The 27,675-nt window shown below is 41.7% G+C and overlaps 1 protein-coding gene across 12 annotated transcripts in view; it reads right to left on the bottom strand.

Annotated features, from left to right (window-relative positions):
* JHY (junctional cadherin complex regulator) overlaps positions 1 to 16,589 on the bottom strand; it is a 77,059-nt gene extending 60,470 nt beyond the window's left edge. For 6 of the 12 annotated variants that reach the window (XM_034933912.3, XM_034933915.3, XM_034933916.3 and 3 more), the window contains exons 1-2: positions 16,495 to 16,589; positions 13,265 to 13,697 (exon numbers count right to left, since the gene is read on the bottom strand). In XM_034933912.3, the coding sequence (XP_034789803.1) occupies positions 13,265 to 13,608 (344 nt within the window). In that variant the 5' untranslated portion in view covers positions 13,609 to 13,697; positions 16,495 to 16,589. Of the gene's footprint in view, positions 1 to 13,264; positions 13,698 to 16,103; positions 16,404 to 16,465 lie in introns of those variants that run through there. The other 6 variants (XM_034933914.3, XM_055095000.2, XM_063608845.1 and 3 more) reach the window with 4 other exon arrangements.
* Between the last annotated feature and the right edge of the window lie 11,086 nt (positions 16,590 to 27,675).

Here is a 27,675-nt window from a genome sequence, read left to right as displayed (position 1 = left end):
TAGGGAATGATTTTTAGGGCTTATCTTGTGCTGAATTCAACATAAGTTTCAACTGTGGTTGTTCAGGTGGGGAAGAAAGCTCAATTATTATCTTCAAGTAAATACAGATTTTTTTTTGTAAAGAAAGGTGCTATTTTCCCATATTTATGCTGTGATGAAAGAAAAAAAACTGAATTTAACTTTCTTAATTCATTTGCTCATTCATTGATTCAGCAGGTATTTATTTATCGAGCCCTTACGAAGCTACAGGAATAGTGGTAGATGGTGAAGCAGCGGACGCACAGCCTAGTAGGGGATACAGACCAGGAAACAGTAATTGACACTTTGGAGTGATCTGTGCTCTGATGAGGAGCACCGGGCCATAGGGACACAGAGGGACATCCAGTCCTATCTTGGGAGGTCAGGGAAAGCCTTCTGGAGGAAGTGCTGGCGTGGCTCAGAGCTAAGGCTGAGAAGGGCAGGAAGTCTATGCCAGGCTGAGGGAACAGCATGTAAAAAGGAGTGGAGGCAGAGACCATGTGGTGCTTTCACAGAACAAATTCTGTGTGGGCAAAATGGAGGGTGAGAGGAGGGCAGGTCGAGGAGCACAGCTCAAGGGCAAGCAAAGGTCAGATCTCGAGGGACGTTGCAAACACTTGAAGCAGCTCGGGCTTAACAAAATTAACCAGAGAGTTAATTAGCAAGCAAAGATTTTAGTAAGATGTAAATACATTTGGACAGCCAAAGTGAGGAGTTTCTGGAAGGGATTATCTACAGAGGCTATGAAGTCCTTTTTGGAAAACTTAGAACAGGTAATCCTCTACTTTGTACTGTTTAGAGCAGGGCAGGCCACCTTTCACAGGTGACAACACTGGGGATCACTGTTCTGCTACTCACTCAGGAGTGGGATGTGGAAAGGGAGCACGTGTTACTGTTTGATGATCTAGGGAATGTTTGTCGTGAGTCTTCAGTTTTTTTTCCTTGGAACAATGTTAAGGGAAGTACTATTATTACCACCATTTAACAGACGAGGAAACTGAGGCTTAGAGGGCTTATGTACATCTCCCAAGGTCACAGAGCCTGGCAGTCTGCTCTGGATCGGGCTCCTGCACCTCATGTTGCATTGTACCCTGCAGCTATTCCCATAGGTGACAGTGAAGAAAGTAGGTTGCAGTGTCTGCCTTATGTGAATCAGCGAATGGATCAGTCGGTCAACAGATAAGCATGGAACACCTCCCTACATACAGGCAGAATCTTAGGCACAGAAGATACAGCAGCAAGGAAAACAGAAGCAGGCTGCTGGATCTTACCCTTCAATGAGGAGGACAGGCTTTATGCACCAACAGTAATACAGTAATCAACTAATGAATTCGATGTGTAAAGAAATACAGGATGTTATGGGTATTTAAAACAGGAGGATGTGACTTATCACAAAAATAAGTTAGCCTCTTATTTCCACATTCAATTGCTAGATGATATCGCAAAGTCCATTCCAACTCCACTGTTCTATGATCCTATGATAGATTCATGAAAGAATGAATAACTGAGTAATGCCCACTATTTTTAAAAATTAGGTAGTCTTCAGTTTAAGGAAATAGATTTTCTGGTTTCCATCTCTGCAGTTATGCCAAGAAAACTGGTGCACTCATACTGGTCGTGGTATTTAACCAGCATCAGCTGATAAGGGCATAGTTTCTACAGTCATGACTACAGACCTCCTTCTGTCACATGTAATATTGCGGTGCTTTGTTTCTCTGTATGATAATATGGATTATTTTGGTTCTGAGAAATGGTACAGCAGAGCATCTAAGAACAAGGGTCCTAGACTACCTGCATTCATTTCCTGGTGCCACCAGATTATGTGAATGTGGGCAAGTTATTTAACTTCTGTGCTTCAGTTTCCTCATCAATAAAATGGGGATAATAATAGTACTGGCCAGGTGTGGTAGCTCATGCTTGTAGTCCCAGAATTTTGAGAGGTCCAGGCAAGGGGATCACTTGAGGCCAAGAGTTTGAGAGCAGCCTGAGCAACACAGAGAAACCCCCCATCTCTACAAAAAACAAAGCAAAACCAATCAGCCAGGTACTGTGGCATGCGCCTGTAGTCCCAGCTACTCAGGAGGCTGGGGCAGGAGGATGGCTTAGCCCAGGAGGTCAAACCTTCAGTGAGCCATGACTGTGCCACTGCACTCCAGCTTGGGCAACACAGCGACACCCTATCTCAATAAAAATAAAAAAGTTAAAAAAATAATAATAGTACCTACCTCATCGTGTTATTGAGAGGACTATGCAAACTAATACATCTAAATTTGGCCAGGTGCGGTGGCTCACGCCTGTAATCCCAGCACTTTGGGAGGCCGAGGCGGGTGGATCATGAGGTCAGGAGTTTGAGATCAGCACGGCCAACATGGTGAAACCCCGTCTCTACTAAAAATACAAAAATTAGCCGGGCATGGTGGCACGTGCCTGTAATCCCAGCTACTCAGGAGGCTGAGGCAGGAGAATTGCTTGAGCCCGGGAGGCAGAGGGTGCAGTGTGCCGAGATCATGCCATTGCACTCCAGCCTGGGCAATAGAGTGAGACTCTGTCTCAAAAAACAAACAAACAAACAAACAAACAAACCATCTAAATGCATAGAACTGTGTCCCTGGCACACAGTAAGGGTTCCATGAGGACTACCTGTGGAAGCACGTGTCAGAGAGCTCCAGCACTAGCCTTGCTTGCTGTACGTCACATTCAGTCCCCGTGACATAACACCGTTGTTGTGTATTGTGCTTCTGGTGATGGATCTCAAGGGATTCTTCTCTCCCCAGGGCTTATCTTATTTCCAGGGCACAAAGTTGTCTTGTGATACACTAAGTGGTTCCCTAATGGCCTGAAAGAATTAACACCCATCTTTAAAAATCCAGCTTTTAATCACGACTTAGGCACGGTGGAGAATGGCCAAACCACAATTTAGGGAATGGGATTAAGAAACGTAAGTACTTTCACATGATGAAACATTTTAACAATTGCTGAAAGATGATGAATAAGGTAAAACTCCAAGAATTAAATTATTTTAGACCTTCTGAAAAAGCTGTAATTTCTAGCCTCGCAAATTTCCTTTTTTTTTTTTTTTTTTTTGAGACAGAGTCTTCCTCTGTCGCCCAGGCTGGAGTGCAGTGGTGCGATCTCAGCTCACTGCAACCTCAGCCACCTGGGTTCAAGCCAAATTTCCATTCTTAAATGGCTGTAGAAGCAATATCACCCACTACAGAAAAGATTGATGTTTTAAGTGGAACCTAGAAAATACAAAGGGTTTAGAAACACGCCAGACTAAATGAGTTGCTCTGGCTGAGAAAAATGTTTTTGAATCAGAGAAACTCTCAGAATGTGTATATATAAGGGTAGAGCCTGAAGATGTGGCTCTTACAAGAGTTTTAATTACGTTGCACCATTTACACCTGAAAAGACTATCTTAAAACATCCCCTTTCTCCCCTTTCTGGATGGAAAACATATGTGGAGACAAATAGGAGGTTATGTTTTGCAAAATCATGAGCCTAGAAAGCTGTAATACTTCACAGGAACAAATCTAATGGTCAAAATAGAACATGATACTGAAGAACCCCATTGTACTGAGCTTGTGTGCTTGGAAGCTCCATTGTGTTTTGTGGTCCAGGTCAACACTGGGACAAAATGAGTGTGAAGTGCCCTTTCATTAGTCATCATCTGCACACAAAACACGCACCTCTTTTCCTCCCCATCTGATAGAAAGGTTACACAGAAAATGAGTACACAACTCTTTTGTTACTGTTCAGACAGCAGATGCAGGGTCTGCTCTTCAGATGCCTAGGTTAGAAACGGAGGCAGAGAGGAAGGGAGTGGGGGACGGTTTCACATGCATATGCCATGATATTTGCTGGCTTTAATGGACCATATTTGAGTACTTACTGTGATAACTTCAAACCAAATAAAATAAAGTCTCCATTTAATGAAGAGCCTCATATTCAATATTGTATTCAATCAAAAAATTACTAAAATTAGAGCATGTTTCTAGTACAATTAACATCCTTTGCACTCACAATAAAATATTCAATAACTGGCCATTTTGCCTGTTGAGGAGGTGAATAAAAGCATTGCTATTAAGCATTTAGCTGTTATTTATTTGTCACTTCATTTTAAGTAGGCAGTTAAATTGAAACTGCACATGTTATTATTGATTTAGGTTTAATTTAATCCTTTTAAACAGAATAATTATTCCCAATTTATATGCCATTAAATCTTTTATGCATATGAACAGCAAATTCAATTTTTGTTTAAGTGTAAAGTTTTTAATGCTTCTTTAAGGAACTATAAAACTGATCATTGTTTCCAAGGATTTCTGAATTCTATGCTCACCTTAATCTTCTTATCAATAGCTTTTAAGTAAATAAAATGAAATAAATCCGAAAGATTAAAAATTCACTTCTGTAAATATGAAATAAAATGGTTCCACAAATATGCTGAAATGCTTTGTGAAGGTTATTTGCAATCCAGAAAATTTTATTTAATGCAGGCATTTATTCTGCTAAAAATTTAAGCATTTTAATAGAAAAAAGGATGCTTTAATGAAATGAAGGTCAAAGACTGTCTATAGGAACACACTAAAGAGGCCGGATTGTTATTTAGTGAATTTTATTTATAAAAATACATAATTTGGATAATTCCAACCAAAGTCCTTTTTTTTTTCTTTGATAACAGATTTGTGACTGCAGAATACCAGATATTTCTCCTGGGTTCTTAATAGTACCAGTCTTGATTCAAGAACAATCTGTGAGTTAAATGAAAATTATCTAAAGAAGACATGTTTGTAATTGCAATGTAAAATTCTAGTACCTCACTTCTATTAAGATTATGTCATGTGAAACCAAGGCTGCATCTTCACAAGGGAAATGCTGTATGACACAGTATTTAGAAACATAATTCCTCTCATTCAGCAACAGCTTACAGTGCTAATGCCAGGCATTTTCCAAGGAAGGCTCGAGTGTTTTTTTCATTCTCCAAAATAATAGCTAAGAGACAGAGACCTAGATTTATAAAATGTGCACAGGTGCTTACACTTTCTTTAGGTAGAGTTTCTTCTTCTTCTTTTACGTGGCTTTTTGTTTTTGTTTTTGTTTTTGTTTGCTTTTTTTTTTGTTTTGTTTTTTGAGATGGAGTCTTGCTCTGTCCCCAGGCTGGAGTGCAACGGCGTGATCTTGGCTCACTGCAACTTCCGCCTCCTAGGTTCAAGCGATTCCCGTGCCTAAGCCTCCTGAATAGCTGGGATTATGGGCCCGGCTAATTTTTTTATTTTTAGTAGAGACGGGGTTTCACTATGTTGGCCAGGCTGGTCTCGAACTCCTGACCTCAAATGATCCTCCCACCTCAGCCTCCCAAAGTGCTGGGATTATAAACGTAAGCCACCACGCCTGGCCAAGTTTCTTATATTTTAAGTGCCAGATTTAGCAGCATTAAAATTGCAAGGCAGCTGTGATATCATAAGAAGGCAATGGAGTGGTCTTGACACCTGGGTTCTAGTCCAAGCACTAACCAGCCATGTGAGCTTGGGCAAGTCTTTCCACCACTCTAGGTCTTGGGTTCCTCCTCTGTACAATAAATAAAGGGAATGGGCTGACCTTTGACAGCCCTAACAGCTCTAATAATCCATTACTTTATTAGTTGGATTGGGCCTATCAGGCAAAACCTAGCAATATATGGAAGTGTTAGGAAAATCATTTATTTTTAATTCCATATATTAAAAAAATATATTAAAGTTTTCTATATTTTCAAACTTGTCAGGGAGTAGAAATAAATGAAGAGGCAAAGGTCATGAATTAAAGCATCCCTTTAGTCATTTCATTACGATCTTCTTGATCCTCTTGATAAACTCACAGCGTTGTAGGTCATTTAAATTTAAATAAATCACACTTTATGAGGTTTTGAACTCGCTATGTATGTACTTATTTTAACGCAATAATGCATCCCAGTTTTGAAATAACCTAGAAAGGAACTAGTGGTTGTCTCCGGGGGCAACAAGCCTCAGGAGTCACTATGGCTTTAGCATTTCTGGCGGGGACTCAGCCTTTAATAGCTACAATTCATGCCCATGCACACCCTTTACTTCCCTCTATGACTGCTCATCTGTTACGATGGCACCATGCCTGCTCTGAGGAGTGTGTCGGGGTTTAACTAAAGCATAGTTTGTGAGTAAATGAATGAACAGAAAACAGAAATGACTAATACCTGCAACAAAAAGTCACTCCTCTAATATAACTATTCTCATATGATCAGAAATAAATAAATAAATACTAGTAGCTACTCCCAGAATACTGCATGGAAACCTCTAGAACATGGCAGGTAGTGTAATGTATTGGAAGAGGTTGGCAAAACAATGGCCTTAAATTGAAAATCTAATAAAAGGCAACAGAAAACAACATGGATGAATGTTGCTAGAAATCAATGGGAATGAAAGTTGACTCCTGAAAGCTCCTAGAATGTTCTCAATAGTCCTAGCATATTAGACCTAACTTCAGATGCTTCTTTAATCTCCTAACCAGCACGAAAAAAATATCTGCACCACCTATGGAGAGACAGTAGTCTAGTCTCAGCCTAAATATTCCCGATGCATTCTACAAAACAGCCTGGGAAATTTGGGGGAAATGAAAATCCTGAGTTTTGGTCTTCCCTAAGTCTTTCTCTACCTGTGGTCTCTTTTGGTTATCCAATGTCACTCTTCAAGCCCTAGAAGTCATCATTCAATACTTCACCTGACTCGTATTATTAATCAGAAACAACACACATGAAAGCATCTGAGAGAAACAATTATATACAACAATAAAAATGCAGATTATTGGCCAGGCGCGGTGGCTCATGCCTGTAATCCCAGCACTTTGGGAGGCCGAGGTGGGCAGATCATGAGGTCAGAAGATCAAGACCATCCTGACTAACACGGTGAAACCCTGTCTCTACTAAAAATACAAAAAATTAGCCAGGCATGGTGGCATGCGCCTGTAGTCCCAGTTACTCAGGAGGCTGAGGCAGGAGAATCGCTTGAACCCAGGAGGCGGAGGTTGCAGTGAGCCAAGATCGCCTCACTGCCCTCTAGCCTGGGTGACAATGCGAGACTCCATCTCAAAAAAAAAAAAAAAATGCAGATTATTATGAGTCCCTTTTTTTTTAACTTGCAGACAATTCTGGATACTCAATTTAACTAGTAATTCCTCATGTGCCTATCTCCCTCCTATTAATTTATAATACAAGGTGGTTTCTTAGACAGAATATGGGCCCTTTTGTGGAGGCTATGGTCAGAAGTGATCAGAGAGGAAAGCACTACAGACCTCACTGCATGAAAACATTTGTTTCCCAGGACAAGTGCTGAAGAATAATGGCTACTATGACCTCCCAGCCCAAAGGAAAATATAATTCATGTCTATCTACTCTGAGGTCACAGTATCCTCTAAAAATGTTTATTACTTTCCTGAAGTTTATCATTTTACATGCATATTTACTGTGGCCTCAGTTTAATCTATATTGAAATTGTCATAGTTTTAATTTTTACTAGATAGTGAAATAGAATCCTCTATCAGCTCAATCCTTGATTACCTATCTAAATACTTGTAATTAGTGGCTCAGGCTTTGGCGTTTGGAGAGAGGTCAATTTAATTTCTGGCTCTACTGTCTAGTAATTACGTATACCTATACAGCTCTCAGATCTGCAGTTCCTTATCTGCAAAATGGGGATAATAATGCCTATCCAAGAGGCTCCTGTAAGGATAAATGAGATTGTATATATAAAGCAAAGAGTTTTACAAATGGTAGCTAATTATATAAATATTCCTGTTAACAAGACCTTATTAAACACATATAAAGTACTGTATGGCTGCTCTCTGATTTTTTTTTTTTAATATACAAGGTTTCAGAAGTCCCCAGGACTGAAGAGGTTGTTTCTAATGCTCTAGGAATTACACAGATCTCTTTCTTCGTGAGTGCTGAGTGTCATAAGGCCAGTTCTGGAGTGGGGTTTAAGGATTATCACGTGAAGATCCCCTCTCCACTCTTCATTTATTCACTACAGTCAATGCTGCTCCAAATTCCATTAAGTAAAAGGTTTTCTCTCATCCATATACATTGAACTGTGGCTTGACTTTGGTCAGATACAAGGGAATAATTGCTTTGAGGAGGTTCTAGTAACATCAAAACACAAGTGTAGGACTCAAGTGATTTGTCAGGCAGCTTTTAAAATTATTGATTATAAAAGCAAGAAGAAAGAAATTTTCCTTCGTTTTAAGGCAAGCTTTGACAGTTTTTTTTTGAACTACAATTCCCAGAATGCCATCTACTTTACAGAAATAAAAGCCTACTTGAATTTCATATTGAGAGTCTGAGATCAATTTCCTTGTCTATTTCAGGGCTCATAAACTACTCAGATCCCAGCAAGAGTGTGCCTAGGAGAGGCTTCGAAGACTAACATGAGGCAGGGAAGGGACCAGTAATGAAATGCTTACCTGAATGATATTTTTGAGGCATTATTTGCCCAAATGCTTCAGTTCTGTTTTCCTTTTTATTGGAGAACTGGTTATCCTAATTTCAGTGTATGAAGCACTATATAGCCAAACAATGACTAGGGCTATAACCTATTCTAACCCTAGGATTTACAGTTCATCGTTAAAAAATGTCCAAGGCAAATCAATCTGAGGAAAACAGCCTTATCTGAGGATCTCTGAATGAGAAAACCAAGGATCTAACCATAATTTTGATTTTTATAAGCATTATTCTTTATTTTGAAACATATTAGATTGTATTTAAACTGTCCTTTGGCAAGAACAAGGGTTAAAGTCAGGTCCCTGAGCACTGGACATAAGGAGAAAAAAACCCAACAACTGGGAAATGAGGTCACTTAATGGATCCTTACCTTGGTTTCTTCATCTTAAAAATACAGACAAAAATACCTATCCATTGCAAAAGATGTTTCCTTTCCAGTGGCCCCATCTCTATAACTAAAACTACTCCCATTTATTACCTAGGAGACTATAAATCTCTTAGAACCAGGATAAAAACAGGGTTTGGGGCCATGGAGTCAGACTGCCTGAGTTTTCTGCTCCACCACTCACTAGACGCAATGAATGGGTATAATATAAACTTTCAAAGCTTCATTTGCATCCTTCAAAATGGGATCATGATAGTATCTACCACGGTTGCAATAAAGATTAAATGAGATAATACATGTAAAGTGTTTAGCACAGAAATGGGCTCATGATAAGCATTCTATAAATGCTAGCTGTTGTTACAGGAACCCTAATCTTTGGCTTCTCTTGTTCCTTCAATCCTCATATCTAATCTGTCACCAAACCCTGTCAATTCTTTCATTTATATATATATATAATTTCAGTTAAAGTTTCCTTGGAAAAAAAAAAAAACAAGAAACTGGGGCCGGGAGTGGTGGTTCACGCCTGTAATCCTAGCACTTTGGGAGGCCGAGGTACACAGATTTCCTGAGCTCAGGAGTTCAAGGACAGCCTGGGCAATGTGGTAAGACCCCATCTCTACTAAAAGTAGAAAAAGTTAGCCGAGCGTTGTGGCGCACGCTACTCGGGAGGCTGAAGCGCGAGAATCATTTGAACCCGGGAGGCGCAGGTTGCAGTGAGCCAAGATCGTGCCACTTCACTCTAGCCTGGGCAACAGAGCAAGACTCTGTCTCCAAAACAAACAAACAAACTGGGAACATCCCAATGTCCACCCTTGGGTGACTGAATAAATATATAATGGCACCTCCAGATACTAGACTACTATGTACCATGTACACATGTACTATGAACATATAAGTATAATCATCGCTCAGTTACCTGTGAGGGAGTGTTTCCAGGACTCCCTGCTGATACCAAAATCCAGGGATGGGAAAGTCCCTTTTATAAATTGGGGTAATATTTGTATATAGCCCTGCATGTCCTCCTATATATTTTAAATTATCTGTAGATTATTTATAATACCTAATACAATGTAAATACTATGTAAATAGTTGTTATATTGTTCTGGAATAAAGCCAAGAAAAAAAGTCTCTGTGCATGTTTAGTACAGATTCAACCATCCATTTATTCTCCAAATATTTTTGATCTCTGTTTGGTTGGATCCACAGATGCGAAAGCCGTGGATACGGAAAGCCAACTCTATCGAAAGATACCCAAGATACACATGGGTATTTTGTTAAATGAAAATAACCAGTTGCCAAAGAGGATGTCTAAATCGATCTCATTTGGTTAAAACCATGTAAAAAGATTCTCGAGCTCACAAGTTATCAGAGAAAAGTAATTTAAATCTATAATAGGACAGGATTTTATAACCCATCAAAGTGGCAAAAGTTAAAAAGACAGTAATTCTGAGGACTGGTAACTTGCAGGCACTTGTGAGTAAAGTTGAAGATGTCCAGTTGCCCATGAACCACAGTTCCACTCCTGGAGATTTATACCCTAAGGAAAGCCTTGCATGCATACCCAAGGAGGCATACGAGGACATGCACAGAGCATTGTCTGAAATAACGAAAACTGGAAAAAAACTAAATATTCATCAATATTCAACCAAGACCTTGTCTTAGTTCAAAAGCATAATTGTAAAATCCCAAAAACATAATGTTGACTGAACAAAATGGGCATCATGCATCCATATATAGATATATATTTGTTCACTAATTATAGATTACCTATGAAATAAATGAATGGAAGACTGGTGAGAAGGATGCACACTCATGTAAGAGTATGTATTGATTACCTCTAAGGGGGAAGAAAGGGGAATGAGTTTGAGAAGGGGGTACATGGAAACTTTATCTGTAATACACTATGAATTTTAAAAATAGGTCTGAAACAAATATGGCAGTAAGGGTTATACTGTATTTTTCTCTGTAATTTTCTATAGGTTAGAATTTTTGCATGATTAAAAAAAAAAACAGCATCAGTAACAAAACAAGGACATCCTCCAAGCACTATAACCTTAGACGAGTTTCTTCATCTCTGTTAGCCTCATTTTCCTTATCTGTAAAATAGGAAAAGCAGCAACTTCCCTACAGGATTGTGATGGAGAATTGAGTGAAACTAAGATAGGCTTTTAAAAAGTGATGTCATTGTTATTGTCATATCCATCCAGCAGTCTCTTTGCCCATTGTGTGTTTAGTCTCTAATTCAAAATGCACTAGCTTGCATAATAATCTTCCTTAAACGCTGCTGCATCTCACTGCTCTCCCCAAGAACCTGTATTCTCTCTGCCTGGCTTTCCCAGCCTAGTCCTATCAAGGGTGTCGGTCTCTCTGAAGCTGTCCTGCACGCCTCTTCCGCCTCTAGCACCTTGGTGACAACTCTTATCACTTTTACTGTGACATATCACTAAGACACTTATGAGATTGATTCAACTAGATAGCCCCAGTGAAAAAAAGGGAGGGGAAGACGAAAGGAAGGAAGAAGAAAGATAAGAAAGAAAGAAAAGACTCAGGACCGGACTCTACTTCTCGCTCCCACACGAGCCCTTGCAGTGACTGTATCCCAAGAACAAATCATTTGAGTTCTGTAAGACTCAATATCCTCATCTGTGGTAGGATGGTTACACTTCAAGACCTGAAAATGTATCTTCCAATACCATAAGCACATTTTTAAGGCCCCCTTATAATCAGACCCCTACTCAGTCTATTTTTGCTACACTCAAAACAAATCCTCTGCAATCCAGCTGGGCTCCCTAATGTGCCACAAACATGTCACTCCCATTCTGTTCTGTTATCCAGATCTTAGCTTGTTTTCAAGACCCTGTCCAAGCTCTAGGCCTTCCAATAAACTTTCCTTAATATATTTCAGCCTGAATTAAAAAAAAAAAATTGGCCGGGCATAGTGGCTCACGCCTGTAATCCCAACACTTTGGGAGTCCAAGGTGGGCGGATCACAAGATCAAGAGATCGAGACCATCCTGGCCAACATGGTGAAACCCCGTCTCTACTAAAAATGCAAAAATTAGCTGGGCGTGGTGGCACATGCCTGTAGTCCCAGCTACTCGGGAGGCTGAGGCAGGAGAATCACTTGAACCTGGGAGGTGGAGGTTGCAGTGAGCTGAGATTGCGCCACTGCACTCCAGCTTGATGACAGAGCGAGACTCCTCCCCCGTCCCACACACACACAAAAATCTAACACAATATAATATATAAGGAGCCAGTCACTATTCTAAACAATTTATATGTATTTATTTTAGCCTCATAATAACTGGTTAACTATTATTATTATCCCATTTTTACTGATGAAGAAACTGAGGCACAGAAACATGATTGGACTTGGCCAAGGTTATACAGCTAGTAAGTGGCAGAGCCACTATCTGAACCCAAATGGTCTGCTTCAGACACCATGCACTTCACCACCACACTAAAACCTCCTCCTAATCAATAGCTTTTACCTTCTTCTGTACTCTGTCATATCCTCAGTGCCTCAATTGTAACAGAGTGATATCACACATTATTTCATATTCCCTTACTTTTTTTTGGTAGCTCATAGCACAAGGTTAAATCCCTTAAATTCTGGTTATTAGATTAAATCTTTATATGATCATACAAGCCCTGAGAGGTAGACCTCTACTAGCTTTGAATGGGCCAAGTAAGATTCTACCCCCAATTATTTGTACTTTATTGACATTCATAGCAATCCTGTGAGATAGGCATGTCAGGTTATTTGACAGACGAGAAAAAGTGAGCCAAAAAAAGAATTAAGTGGGTCAGGCATGGTGGCTCATGCCTGTAATCATAGCACTTTGGGAGGCTGAAGTGGAAGGATTGCTTGAGGCTAGGAGTTCAAGACCAACCTGGCCAACATAGTGAGCTCCCATCTCTATTGTAAATATTTAATACTACATAAAATTTTTAAAAAAATAAAAAAAAGAGTTAAGTGATTTATTCCAGATTATACACTAAACAGCAACGCCTGGACCAAATCAAGTCCACCTGACTCCACATCCTTTTCCATACCCGGCTTTCTGGAATTTCTCCCAGGTGAGGTCCTAGTGCGGAGACACTTGGAATATGGACAGGAAATAAATGGTATGAGAAACGCGAATTGCCCTTATTAATACCCATTGCACTTTTTAATTTAAAAAAATCTGAATATGGAAAAAACATGGTGCCCAGCTATCCTTGGCTGCTTGGAGACCTGTCTCACACACGGCGCTCATTAGGGCAGCTTGCCCTTACTCTAATTTGGAATGACGACAGTAATTATCTAATGATACATTTTAGAGCCCATTATTATCTTACACAAGCCAATTCCTTACCTGTTATTGGCGCCCTGGTCCCAGGTATGGTGGTTTTGCTCGCGAGCCATCTGAGCTGCTTTTCCACTTGCTTCCTCTTCCGTCTCGTGCAGGCTTCCCCATCGAGGGCTTTCCTCCTCGTCTAAGCTGTCGGGCTCCATACCGTTGCCCCGGATTCGATCATCAAACTCAGAATGGCACATAATCTCTTGCGTGAGGCTTTCTGAATCAGATTCCAAGGAGTCTTTTGAAATCCGATGTAAGTCTTCTTTCTTCGAAGGTGGGTGTGTGGACTGGACATTTAAGTTGGTATGAAGGACAGGAGATTGAATAGAGAGCTTGGGAATTAGTTTACTTTTACTCATGTTGAAAAATGCAAAAAATTAACAGGGGATACTCGTGTTGATAGGAGCAGCTGGCTGATATTTAAAGTTGTGGTTCACAAAAGCGTTACCTGAAAAAAATTATATTTATGTTACTCTGCGACTACTAAAATCTCAATACTGTCAACGTTAATCAAATATTTAAATGAGTAAGAGAACCTTGTTATATTATCTGCAGGCTTTTGTATGCACCCTTTTGTGTGTATAAGAAAGGTCTATTAGAAAAACAATTGTTTTTCTCTCTACAGAAACACATCTGATGTAGCGCTCATAAGCAGCCTGAGTAATCGAATGCAGTTTTATTGATGAAATAAATGGCTGCTTGGAAGTGGATTCCTATTTCTAGCTTCCAAGGGCTTGTTACAGACAAGCCTGGACTAAGACAAATGGTTAATTATGGACAGTACTTTGATAGCCTTATTTCAAATGCCCAAATAACTATGGGCAATATAAATATGGTCCGTAGTTATTCATGGATAGAGTAAAACAGGTTCAGGGGCTATGTTTTGGAAAGTAAAGTAAGAAGAAAGAAGAGTGTAGTTTTCCATAGTTGGAACTGTAAATGGGGAAGCTGTTTTGTTCCTAGACCTATATGGGCTGGCAACATCATTTGGAAAAGACTTTCTGATAGCCAGGTTGTGACTAGATAGGAACATATAATTTAGGTGGACATAAATGGAGATCAACCTCATCCAGTATTTTTTAAAACCCATAATAACGATTAAAACTGTTCAACAATCACGCCTGTAATACCAGCACTTTGGGAGGCCAAGGTGGGCAGATCGCTTAAGTCCAGGAGTTCAAGACCACCCCGGGCAACATGGCAAAACCCCATCTCTACAAAAAAAAAAAAAAAATACAAAAAATTAGTGGGCATGGTGGGATGGGCCTGTAGTCCCAGCTACTCGGGAAACTGCGGTGGGAGGAGGGTCACTCGAGCCGGGCAGGCAGAGGCTGCAGTGAGCTGAGACGGTGCCACTGCACTCCAGCCTGGGTAACAGAACGTGACCCTATCAGAAAAAATAAATAAAACTGTTCAACAAAAGATTTAGTGGCCTTGTGAATTCTGCCACTGAGCGATCCAAAGCAGAGCCTGGAGGTCTACATTACCGAATGGGATGCTATCCTGGGGAAAGTTGAGTGGGTGGGAGATTGGCCTGAATTACAGCTAGGAGTTAGCTGGAGTCCCTTCCAACTCACTTATGAGTGTGATTCAAGTGAACCTTCACTGTCTGTAAGGGTCATTATAAAGAGCCATGGAAAGGGTGCTTTGAGTTCATGTAGGACCGAACGGACATGATGTTTTTGGATTGTGCTTCCTTTCATCTCTACCTAGCATTTCTATTTTGGTCTATTTTCTATCTCACTGCCTTTATACCCATTTTTTTTTTTTTTTCTGTGAGTCAGGTAACAGAAACCTTTACCATTAGAAATTGCTGTAAAATTTGTCTTAATGGCTTGTTCTTGTTCTTTTGGCAAATCCTAACTTTAATTAAATGACACAACCTTATTACTATTCCTAGGATTGCTTATAATGTTGACCTTGTTGCTAATGTTTGCAAGGAGCATCATCAAATCCTTGGAGGAAAGCACCTTAACAAACAACAGGCAAAAGGGAACGTTCATATGTAAATACACACGAAGTGAGTTTTCTATTGAACTCGAAGTCTGCCCTGTTGGTAGACTAACATATTATTCTCTAATATTACAGACTGGTTTGTTGTATTATTTTGTCTCTTATTTTTAAAATACATATTGCATTCTGCCTTATTATTTTAATTGTTGCTTTTTTAGGATGTGCCAAGAAAGCAGCAAATCTATCAAATACTAACACATTTTAACTAAAAGAGATTGTTTAACACCGGTTTTACTGGAGGAGCTAAGGTCACTGAATTTGAGATCCTGAAGAGCAAGCTTAAGCGTTATAGTGCAACTTAGAATTACTCTTAAAATAATTCAGTCCCTTGAACTTCTCTTCTTAAATGAAATTGGCTAAGCTTTCTTGGAATGAATAAAAAATAAAACAGTAACCACAGAAGATAATTTTGCTGATGTTAGCAGATTCCTGAAGTTTGCTAAAGTATGCAAAGAGCAAAGCCAAACGCCACAAAAGCTGGGTTTTCTGTGGAGGCCTGATCTTACCAAAACATGGGGTGGAAGAAGGAACAGCTAACAGCTTGAATAAGTTAGAAAGTGGGCGTTTAAATTTCATGAATGTGGCTCCCTCCTCCCGTCCAGTGAAAAAAAAAAAAAGGTTGTGCCGCTGAAATTTCTGACCAAGAGAGGTGACTAGTCTCCTGAATAAACCAGACAGCGATAGATCCGATGGCACCTAGGGACTAAGAAGCGGCCAGCTCCCCAGGGATCCCTGCAGTGGGTCTAGTCCACTAGCATGGGACAAACGAACTTTCTCCTGGAGGGGAAAAGGAACCCTGCTTGGGCTCACCAAGATGAATCGTAAAGAAAAAGGAACGAACCCTGGTTTGAAACAGGCCGGAAGCTGCCCAGTGGAGGCGTTCGGTTTGTTTTCTACCTTTGCTTGTTCCTGAGGAACAAGGCCTGTCACAAGGGGCGTTTGGAGGTCCAGGAAGTGACAAGTCGGCGGGCCTGGTGCCCGGGACCGGTCCTAATTGACCAGGAACAGGGCTGCTCTGGGTGCCCGGGCGCCGAAGCCTCGCATGGCGGCCCCCCAGCCCCTTGTCGCGGCCTCGCCCCCTTGTCGCTCCCCACTCCGTCCCGAAGGCTCCCGCGCCGGCTCCTCCCCAGCTTGCTCGGGTGGTTTCCTGCCGTCCCCATCCCCAGTCAGCCCTTCCCGTTTCCCTCCCCGGGCGCCGCCCACCCCGGATCCGGGAGGCCACCGCCCGTCACCTGCCCGGCGCTCCTCCGCGGCCGCGACCCGGACGGGCCCCGCATCCTCCCGCGCCGCCGCCGCCGCCGCCGCCCGGGCGCCCGCCCGCCCCGGCGCTGCCCTGGAGACCGCAAACAACACAGACGCCGGCGCCACATGGGCGGGGCAGGACCCGACCTAGGATCCCGCGTCCCGAACCGCACCTCCGGCCCTGGCACGGAGGCTGCAAACGGCCGTAATAACGACATCGGGGCAGAGCCGGAGGAGCCCGAGCGCCCCGGGAGAGGCTGCCTCGCCGCCCGGACTTCCCAGCGCCGGAGGGCAGAGGCCACCCGGGGGAGGAGATCTTTGCCACAAATAAAACTACTAAAATACGCGAGGAACTGCTACAAATCAAGAAGAAAAGGAACCCAATTAAATAATGGGTAAATGGAAAGGTATTTCACAAACACACGAGAAATCTAAATGGCCAATAAATATCTGTTTATTGAAATGGTGCTTTAATTCATTCATAATCAGAAGATGGCCAATTAAAACCACAGCGGATAATACCACACTCACCATAAGTTGAGTCGAAAAGTCCAAAGTTGAAACGTCTGGCAGCGTCAGGTGCTAGGGAGGATGTAGTGCAAAGAACCCTCACCTTCTGCGGGCGGACGTGAGAACCGATGCAACCAACCATTTTGGAAAATGGTTTATCATTAGCCAGGATATGTATGCCTTGGGATCCAGCAATTTCACTTTTAGGTATTTACCCTAAGAAGTGCGTGCTCCTGTGCATGCAAACTGGAAATAACTGAACTATCCATCAAAAGAATGGTTAACTACATTATGCTATTGCCTATACTGGCATACTACACAGCACTGTAAATGAATGAAATACAACTATGTGTAACAATATGGAGGCATACTAAAAACACAGTTTTGAACAACAACAAAAACCCAGAAAAAATACATACTGTATGATTTTTGTATATAAAAAACAGGCTAAATTACACCTACAATGATTGTGGCTCCATACTTAGTGGAGGAAACTATGAAAAAAAGCAAAAAAGCAATTTTATGGGAAACACTACCCACTTAGTGATTCCCATCAAGTTAGGATTGTGGTCGGTTCTGGCAGGTAGGGAGAAGAATGTTTTTGAGACTGTATTTCCTGACCTTAATGATGGTTATATAGATGTTCATCTTGTAAAAATTCATTAAGCTGTACATTTATGTATGGGTAGAATATTTCACTATCAAAAAAGGTTTCAAAAAAGAATAAAGAAAGGAAGCATTAGGAATTATCTTCACATTAAAACAACAAGTAGATTTGAATAACTACCTTCAGAGATTGGTTTGAGGCCAGGTGCAATGGCTCACCCTGTAATCCCAGCATTTTGGGAAACCGAGCTGGAGGATTGCTTGAGCCCAAGAGTTCAAGACCAGCCTAGGGAACATGGCAAAACCCTGTCTCTATGAAAATTATTAACAATTAGTTGAGCGTAGTGGCGCGTGCCTATAGTCCGAGCTACTTGGAAGGCTGAGGTGGGAGGATCACCTGAGCCCAGGAGGTTGAGGCTGAAGTCAGCCAATATTGTGCCACTGCACTCCAGCCTGGGTGAGAGTGAGACCTTGTCAAAAAAAAAAAACAAAAAAAACAAAAAAAAACAGACTTCTTCAGCCAGGCACAGTGGCTCATGCCTGTAATCCCAGCACTTTCGGAGGCCTAGGCGAGTGGATCACCTGAGGTCAGGAGTTCAAGACCAGCCTGGCCAACATGGCAAAACCCCGTCTCTACTAAAAATAAAAAAATCAGCTAGGCGTGGTGGTGCACGCCTGTAGTCCCAGCTACATGGGAGGCTGAGGCAGGAGAACTGCTTGAACCGGGGAGGCAGAGGTTGCAGTGAGCTGAGATGTGCCACTGCACTCCAGCCTGGGTGACAGAGCGAGACTTCATCTCAAAAATAAAAAATAAAAATAAAAAAAGAATGCTTCAATACCAGTTGCCTCATTAATGATAGGAAACATAGGAAATTGGAAAATGTCTTTACTACCCAGCTTTAGCACTTTTTATTCTGTTTTTTATTTGAGTTAGTTTTTTGTTTTTTTTTGTTTTTTTTTTTTTACTTTTTTGGCAGCAGGGACCTTGTCTTATGAGTACACAGTAGGACCTCAATGTCTGTAGAAGAAATAAAAGCAAGGTAGCTGAAACCATTAGTGTTATTCTGCCCAGTATATTATACAAGGTATTATTATAGCAACTGCAAACATGCAAGGAAATTTCAAGCAAAAGGATTTAGTCCTAATAGTGGCTTCCAGAATATGTTATAGAATCAATGCTGAGTCATTCACACTTGTCTACTTTTGATGCTGTGGTTCTTTAGACTCTTCAAGTGTCTTCTGCACTATCCAGAAGAGATTTTAACTGGCTTTTCTGAAAATTAGTGGTCCCTACGTGATTCAGGAGTCTGTCAATCCAGCAGCTACTTGCAGAGATTAGTCACACATAGAGTATGGGACACTCTGGGCTTGTTCTTCCTCCTTCTCCCCTTGTAATGGCTGTCCTGAGTATCTGGAGTGACTAAAGGGTGGAATAATCAACACGAGTGGTAGTCAGGGTCAGTAAGGAGACAGAAACCATGCCAGTTAGTATAATGGAAATAATTTAATATGAAGATTTATTAACTGAAAAGTTGAAAAGGGAACACAAGTGTCATAGGGGTAGTAAGTACAGGAAGCAGCTTCCACCTCTATGGCTGGGGAATCACAGGAAAGAATTATTCACACTTAGAAGTATTAACACTGAAATTATTAACACTCAGAGCTGGGACCCAGGCCTCTCAGGAGGGTGAAATCCCAAGCTAGTGGGTGCTGGTGTCTTTGAAAAGGAATCATGAAGCTGGTTCTGAGAGTGCTGGGAAAACTAGAATCAGCTACTGCTGCTGAAACCAACTGAGCTGCTGGAGTGAAGAGACGTTGTCAAGGTGACCTCGAGAGGAAAAGGAAGGAGCAGTCCCTTTTCCAGTCTCCAGGCTTGGGGTCTCCCTCTACTGTCCCCTCCTGGCAGAGTAATACAAGGAGCCCGCTGGCAAAGAAAAATGAGGTTTGTAGGGGTTGCCCCAGCATCACGACCAGAGTATATGAGAGTGAAGCTGAGAGACAATGGTTTAATAAGCAGCACACTAATGCTCTGCTTTTCAGAATTCTTAAGGATTACAGAGTGCATGCAAACAAAATAAAACCATAAAGTGCATTGTTTTCATCCGCTGTTATGGTAATAACATTGATAATTTACATATGAATAGCACTTCACAGGGTCTGCAAAGTGCTTTTGCATATATTATCTTTTAGAATTCAGCTGTCAACCTGACCCTGAACTAACCAAAATACACAGAATAGGAAAAACAAGTCAAAAAGCGCTTAAATACATGGGTTAGTAATACTGAACTGAGTTTACTCCTTTTCCACCCCATGCCACCCATTCATGCAACTCCCTTCTTTCTGTTTCCCTCTCCTACACATCACTCATGCTCTGTTCATGAGGTCCTTCCTCTGCTCCATTTCCTTTTTGGTCTTACCCCTCCTGAGTCCACCAGACCTATGTCTAGCTCAGCAGCATCTCCTCTAGCAAGAATTTTGTGGCAGTTCCCCACATTGTCTGATGCTTCTTGGACCAGGGTGCTTCTCAACCTGGAGCAGTTTTATCCTTCACGGACAATTGACAATATCTGGAGGCATTTTTTTATTGTTATGACTTAAGGGAGTACTACTGGTGTCTAATGGACAGAGGCCAGGGATGCTGCTAAACATCCTAAAATGCACAGGACAGTCCCCCCATCCCCCTGCCAAAATTATGTGGTCCAAAATGTCAATAATGCCGAGGCTGACAAACTCTGTGCTAGGCTAATGGCCCTTGGTCTGTGGTCTCAAGGCACCCAACTGCATGCCTCTAGCTTTATACATATGCTTGTACAACACTGCATTGAAATTACATGTTTATATTTATGTCATCTCCTTACTAAACTATAAGCTCCCAGAGAACCAGAGAACAAGGACAAACGTAGTGAATGGCACCTAATAAATGCTCAGTAAATGTTGAAAAAAAGCCACAATATCCTTAGACTTTAGCACATGATTGGGGAGTAGATAAGTAGTCAGTCCCTTTAATAGAACTGGTGAGAGTGGCCAGTCAAACCTTGTAACAAGGATATACTCATATTTGGCATATAACTAGGATGATCAGATAATTTATTAAAATCCAGGATAGCCAGGTGTGGTGGTACATGCCCTATAGGTCCAGCTACTCAGGAGGCTGAGACAGGAGGATCATTTGAGCCTGAGATTTCAAGGCTGCAGTGAGCTATGATTGCATCACTGCATTGCAGTGTGGGCAACAGAGTGAGATCCCACCACTAAAAAAAAGAAAAAGAAAAAAAAAAGCCAACTAGGATACATTCAAGAATTTTTTTAAAGGATGCTATTTATTAATTACACTGGGACAATAGGTATACACTGAAATTGTCCTGGGTAGCCAGGCAGTGTAGTCATTCTACATATAACTGTAATAAGTTTAATTGTCTGGTTTCTTCACACGTAGGGTAAATCAGAAGCAGCAAACGGGTCAAGGAGGGCACTCTCAGGGCAGAAAGAAGGGGCAGTACCAGCAAGAGAAGTGACCAAAATATCACAAAAGCAAAAGATGTGCAAACAAACAAAGCAACCTGGGTTCATTTGGTGTAAGGAACCAACAGCCTTATTCCTGAATATCCTGTGTGAGAATCACACTATTATGGCAAGTGCCAAGATTAATTTTCTTTCTTTTTTTTTTTTTTTTTTTTTGAGACGGAGTCTCGCTCAGTCGCCCAGGCTGGAGTGCAGTGGCGCGATCTCGGCTCACTGCAAGCTCCGCCTCCCGGGTTCACGCCATTCTCCTGCCTCAGCCTCCCGAGTAGCTGGGACTACAGGCGCCCGCTACCACGCCCGGCTAATTTTTTGTATTTTTAGTAGAGACGGGGTTTCACCATGTTAGCCAGGATGGTCTCGATCTCCTGACCTCGTGATCCGCCCGCCTCGGCCTCCCAAAGTGCTGGGATTACAGGCGTGAGCCACCGCGCCCGGCCCAAGATTAATTTTCATAATGATTAACTTCTTGAAACTCATATAGGGTAAGTCAGCTTCATAAATATTGACTAGAAAGGTAAAAGTCATGTAACTTATTTTACAAAGACTTTTGTCCAAAATATTAAAACATTTAACATCTCAAGAGATAAACCTCAACTATCCAAAAGAAAAGTATTTACTTAGAAAGAGTCAGCCCTGAGAATTTTAGAGGACTGAAATGGTATAAATGTATGTTTAAACAGAAAATGAAACTCAACAGACAGAAATATGAGTAACTTTGACACCCTTCTAGAAGAACGAGCCACGTGCTGGGGAAGCCCAGAGGAAGAGAATTCAGCCTGGCTGGGATCAGCTTTGGGAAATAGATGATCTGGAAGGATGGCTCTTAGGAATGCAAATGAACAGATTATTATTATTATTATTGTTATTATTATTATTATTTTTGAGACAGAGTCTTGCTCTGTTGCCCAGGCTGGAGTGCAGTGGCACAATCTCAGCTCACTGCAAGCTCCGCCTGCCGGGTTCATGCCATTCTCCTGCCTCAGCCTCCTGAGTAGCTGGGACTACAGGCGCCCGCCACCACGCCTGGCTAACTTTTTGTATTTTTTTTAGTAGAGACGGGGTTTCACTGTGTTAGCCAGGTTGGTCTTGATCTCCTGACCTCGTGATCCGCCTGCCTTGGCCTCCCAAAGTGCTGGGATTACAGGCGTAAGCCACCGCGCCTGGCCTGAACAGATGATTCATGACAGGCTTTTTTCTCCTTTTTTGTGTCCTTGGTTTTCTTTCTTAAAAATAATTTTAAAACATTTCATTATGAAAATTAGAAACCATATTCAACAGTAGAGAGAAAAGTATAATGAATGGGCACATTGTTCTCACCTGTCTTTAACAAAGATCAGTATGTGGCCAACCTTGTTTCCGTACATACTGTGCTCCTCCCAGACTAAATTATTTAGAAGCAAATGTCAGCTATCACATGGTTTAATCTGTAAGTACTTAAGATGCGTCCCCAAGAGATCATTTGTAAATAACCATGACACCACGATCACATCTAAAACAAAATTAGTAATAACTTCTTAATATAGTCTAATCCTCAGTGTTCAGACTTCCCAGACCGTCTCCTACATGTCTTTATAATTGGTTGGTTTAAATCAGGACCCAAACAAGTTCTACAAAGTGATTTTTAAAAGCTAACAGCTTGGCTGGGTGCAGTGGCTCACACCTGTAACCCCAGCACTTTGGGAGGCCAAGGTGGGCAGATCACTTGAGTCCAGGAGTTCGGGACCAGCCTGGCCAACATGGCGAAACCCTGTCTCTCCTAAAAATACAAAAATTAGCTGGGCATGGTGGCGCGTGCCTGTAATCGTAGCTATTTGGGAGGCTGAGACAGGAGAATCTCCTGAACCCTGGGAGGAGGAGGTTGCAGTGAGCCGAGACTGTGCCACTGCACTCCAGCCTGGATGACAGAGTGAGTAAAACTCAGTCTCAAAATAAAGTAACAGCTTTATTGAGGTATAATTCACATACCTCACAATTCATCCTCTTAAAATGCACAATTGAGTAACTTTTAAAATATTCAGAGTGGCACAATCATCACGACCAGCTAATTCCAGACTGTCTCCCCAAAGGAAGCCCCATATCCGTTAGCAGTCACCCCTCATTCCCCACTTCCCTCAGCCCTTGGCAGCCACTTATCTCTTTTCTGTCTCTTTGGATTGGTGTATTCTGAACATTTCATATAAATGGCTTCATACAATATGTGTTTTGTGAGTGTGTGTCTGGCTTTTCTCACTTAGCATGTTTTCAAAGTTCATGTTACAGCATGTATCAGTACTCCATTTCTTTTTATTACCAAATAATATTTCACTTTTTTTTTTCTGTTTTGAGATGGAGTTTTGCTCTTGTTGCCCAGGGTGGAATGCAATGGTGTGATCTAGGCTCACCACAACCTCCGCATCCTGGGTTCAACTGATTCTCCTGCCTCAGCCTCCCGAGTAGCTGGGATTACAGGCATGTGCCACCACGCCCAGCTAATTTTGTATTTCGTATTTTTAGTAGAGATGGGGTTTCTCCATGTTGGTCTGGCTGGTCTCCAACTCCTGACCTCAGCTGATCCGCCCACCTTGGCCTCCCAAAGTGCTGGGATTATAGGCATGAGCCACCGCGCCCAGCCTCACTTTATGAATATACCACAACTTATTTACCCATTCATCATTTGATGGCCATTTGGGTTGTTTTCACCTTTGACCATTATAAATGATATTGCTATTAATATTCCTGTACAAGGTTTTGTTTTTTTTTTGAGACAGGGTCTTATTGTCAGCTTGAGTGCAGTGGCACTATTATTTACCCATTCGTCATTTGATGGTAATTTGGGCTGTTTTCACTATTGACTATTATAAATAATATTGCTATTAATATTCCTGTAAAAGGTTTTTTTGTTTTGTTTTGTTTTGTTTTTTGTTTTTTTTTCGAGACAGGGTCTCATTGTCAGCTTGAATGCAGTGGCACCATTGTGGCTCAGTGCAATCTTGACCTCTGGGGCTCAAGTGATCCTCCCACCTCAGCCTCCCAAGTAACTGGGACAATAGGCGAGGGCCACCATGCCCCACTAATTCCTTCTTGTAATCTTTTGTAGAGACAGGGTTTTGCCACATTGCCCAGGCTGGTCTCAAACTCCTGAGCTCAAGCGATCTGCCCACTTTGGCCTCCCAAAGTGCTGGGATTACAGGCATGAACCACCGCACCTGGCCAATATTATTGTACAAGTTTTTGTGTGGAGATATATATATATCTATATATTTTGAGACAGAGTCTCGCTCTATTGCCCAGGCTGGAGTGCAGTGGCACGATCTTGGCTCACTGCAACCTCCGGCTCCCAGGTTCAAGCAATTCTCCTGCCTCAGCCTCCTGAGTAGCTGGGCTTGCAGGCTCACACTACCACACCCAACTAATTTTTGTATTTTTAGTAGAGAAGGAGTTTCACAATGAACCACCGCGCCCCACCTGTGTGGACATATTTTTCAATTCTCTTGGGTATATTCTTTCTAGGAGTAGAACTGCTGAAGCATATGGTAACCCTATGTGTAACTTTTTGAGTAACGCAAGGCTGTTTTCCAATGTGGCTGAGCTATTTTACATTCTCACCAGTCATGTCTGAGGGCTCTCATTTCTCTATAACCTTTCCAAAATTTGTTATTTTCTCTTTTTTATTATAGCCATTTTTATGGGTGTGAAGTGGCATCATATTCCAGTTTCGATTTGCGTTTCCCATCTTTTCTTGTGCTCATGGCTGTTTTTATTACATAGTTATTTTAATGATATATTTCAAATTTCAGTTTAAAAACTAGTGTCTGAGCAATCTCTAAAGCTGATCAGTACATTTTTAAAGTATTATAAAAACTCATGAGTTTTAATGTATTTAACATGTTTCAATCACTACTCTTTATTTATTTATTCATTTATTTTTATTTTATTTATTTATTTTTTTTTTTTGAGACAGAGTCTCGCTCTGTCACCAGGCTGGAGTGCAGTGGCGCGATCTCAGCTCACTGCAACCTCCCTCTTCCGGGTTCAAGCGATTCTCCTGCCTCAGCTTCCTGAGTAGCTGGGACTACAGGTGCGTGCCACTACGCCCAGCAAATTTTTGTATTTTTAGTAGAGACGAGGTTTCACCATGTTGACCAGGATGGTCTTGGTCTCTTGACCTCGTGATCTACCTGCCTCAGCCTCCCAAAGTGCTGGAATTACAGGCATGGGCCACCACGCCCGGCCCAATCACTACTCTTTTTTAATGCTCAGATTATCCCATCTTTGGCCACTGAAAGTCCCTGGAGGGTGTACACAAATTGGTTTCTGGGCCCTTTAACACAGTCCCAGAAGAGTCTTTGATAGCTTCCTTTCTTTCTAGTATAAAATGTTCTAGCCTCGTTGATGTGGTTTGGATATTTGTTCCCTCCAAATCTCATGTCGAAATGTAATCTCCAGTGTTGAAGGTGGGGCCTGGTAGAAGGTATTTTGATCACAGGGGTAGGTCCCTCAAGAATAGCTTGGTACCATCCCATTGCTAATGGGTGAGTTCTCACTCTGAGTTCATCGAGATCTGGTTGTTTAAAAGTGTGTGGGCCAGGTTGGCAGCTCATGCCTATAATCTCAGCACTTTGGGAGGCCGAGGTGGACAGATCACTTGAGCCCAGGAGTTTGAGATCAACCTAGGCAAGATGGCATTTGGGAGAATAATGACATTTTTGTGGCCTTAGTTTTGGTTTGCTTCTAACTGAAAACAAGACATAGAGCAGAAAACGTAAGAAAAAATTAACATTAAAAAATTTTTTTTTTTCAGACGGAGTCTTGCTCTGTCTCCCAGACTGGAGTGCAGTAGTGCGATCTTGGCTTACTGCCACCTCCGCCTCCCAGGTTCAAGCAATTTTCCTGCCTCAGCCTCCCGAGTAGCTGGGATTACAGGTGCCCGCCACCACACCCAGCTAATTTTTGTATTTTTGTTAGAGATGGGGTTTCACCATCTTGGCCCGGCTGGTCTCGAACTCCTGACCTCATGATCCCCCCGCCTCAGCCTCCCAAAGTGCTCGGATTACAGGTGTGAGCCACTGCGCCTGGCCTAAAAATTAACATATTTCAACAGGTCTAGAGTAATTATCAATTATAACAAATTTGCTCTTGAACAAATTTATTCAAAGCAATCACAGGAAGGAAGAGGGCTTCTCTCTTGGAAGGTACAACATTGAAAAATAGAACTATATTTCATCTAGATCAAAACCCCATTATATGCTGGGCACAGTGGCTCATGCCTGTAATCCCGGCACTCTGGGATTGTATTTTTTGTATTTTTTGGTAGAAGCAATTCTCCTGACTCAGCCTTCTGGTAGCTGGGATTACAGGCATGCACCACTACACCCAGCTATTTTTTGTATTTTTAGTAGAAATGGGGTTTCACCATGTTGGCCAGGCTGGTCTCGAACTCCAGACCTCAGGTGATCCGCCTGCCTCTGCTTCCTAAAGTGCTGCGATTACAGGCGTGAGCCATTGTGCCTGGCCCAATGAAATAAACTTAACATCGCTTCTGTGACAGTCCTATGAGAGCTGCACAACTTGAATCTAACCATGAGGAAGCAGACAAAGCCAAATTGAGAGATGATCTATAAAATAACCAGCCTGTAATCTTCAAAAATATCCAGGTCATGAAAGGCAAGCCAAGACTGAAGAACTGTTCCAAACTGAATGAGACTAAAATGAAGTGTGACTCTGAACTGGATCCTTTGGGACAATTGGAGAAACCTGAATGGAGTCTGAGGACTGTTGGTGGAAGCAGAACAGTGCTAATTTCCCACTTTTGATGGTTGCATTGTGTTTCTAAAGGAGAGCGTTCTTATTTGTAGGAAGCACACGCTGAAGGATTTGGGGGGGTAATGGGTATTGTGTCAACTTATTCTCAAATGATTCCGGGGGAAAAGTGCTTTGTTCTATCTTTACACTTTTCTGTAATGTTGTGATTGTCCAAAACAGTTTTGTCAAGAGAACAAAAAATCAGCATGGTTGGATCTGGCCCCTATCACAAATTACAGACTTACAATATGCACGTATGTTATTTTGTAATTGGTTTATTCAGATTCCAACAATGAGAAACGCTCCACATAAATGCCAAAGTTTGCTGTATAGCTTAAATAAACTGATCGAAAAAGAAAGGCATGTCCCATGTTACTTTCACACGTGAAAACAGGAAGTATAACTTGGTATAACCACTAGAAAAACAAACATATATTCTGCTTTTTATTAAAACATTTTAAAAAGCCAACCATTAGGTCAATAATCAGTAAATTCAACCCATCATTTTCTTTTGCATGTGTATTGGTCATGGAATTTCCAGGTAAAAATCTTGTCTGACAGACAAGGTCCGCTCATGTGATTTAGTAATCTAAGGAATTCGAATCTTTGGGCCTACCCTGAGCTCCTCTTTGTGCCTTGGGGCATGGGTTCTGGGGCCTTCTTGCCCATCTGATTCATTTATTGTCATGTATCATTCCTCCCTGACATTGTTTTGTGCTGGTTACATCTTAAAAGTCTGTCTTGGAAGTAAC

Source organism: Pan paniscus, chromosome 9, assembly GCF_029289425.2.
Source record: "Pan paniscus chromosome 9, NHGRI_mPanPan1-v2.0_pri, whole genome shotgun sequence".
Classification (NCBI taxonomy): Eukaryota; Metazoa; Chordata; class Mammalia; order Primates; family Hominidae; genus Pan; species Pan paniscus.
The sequence above is the reverse complement of the archived record's forward strand: the minus strand, read 5'-3'. Positions and strand labels throughout refer to the sequence as shown.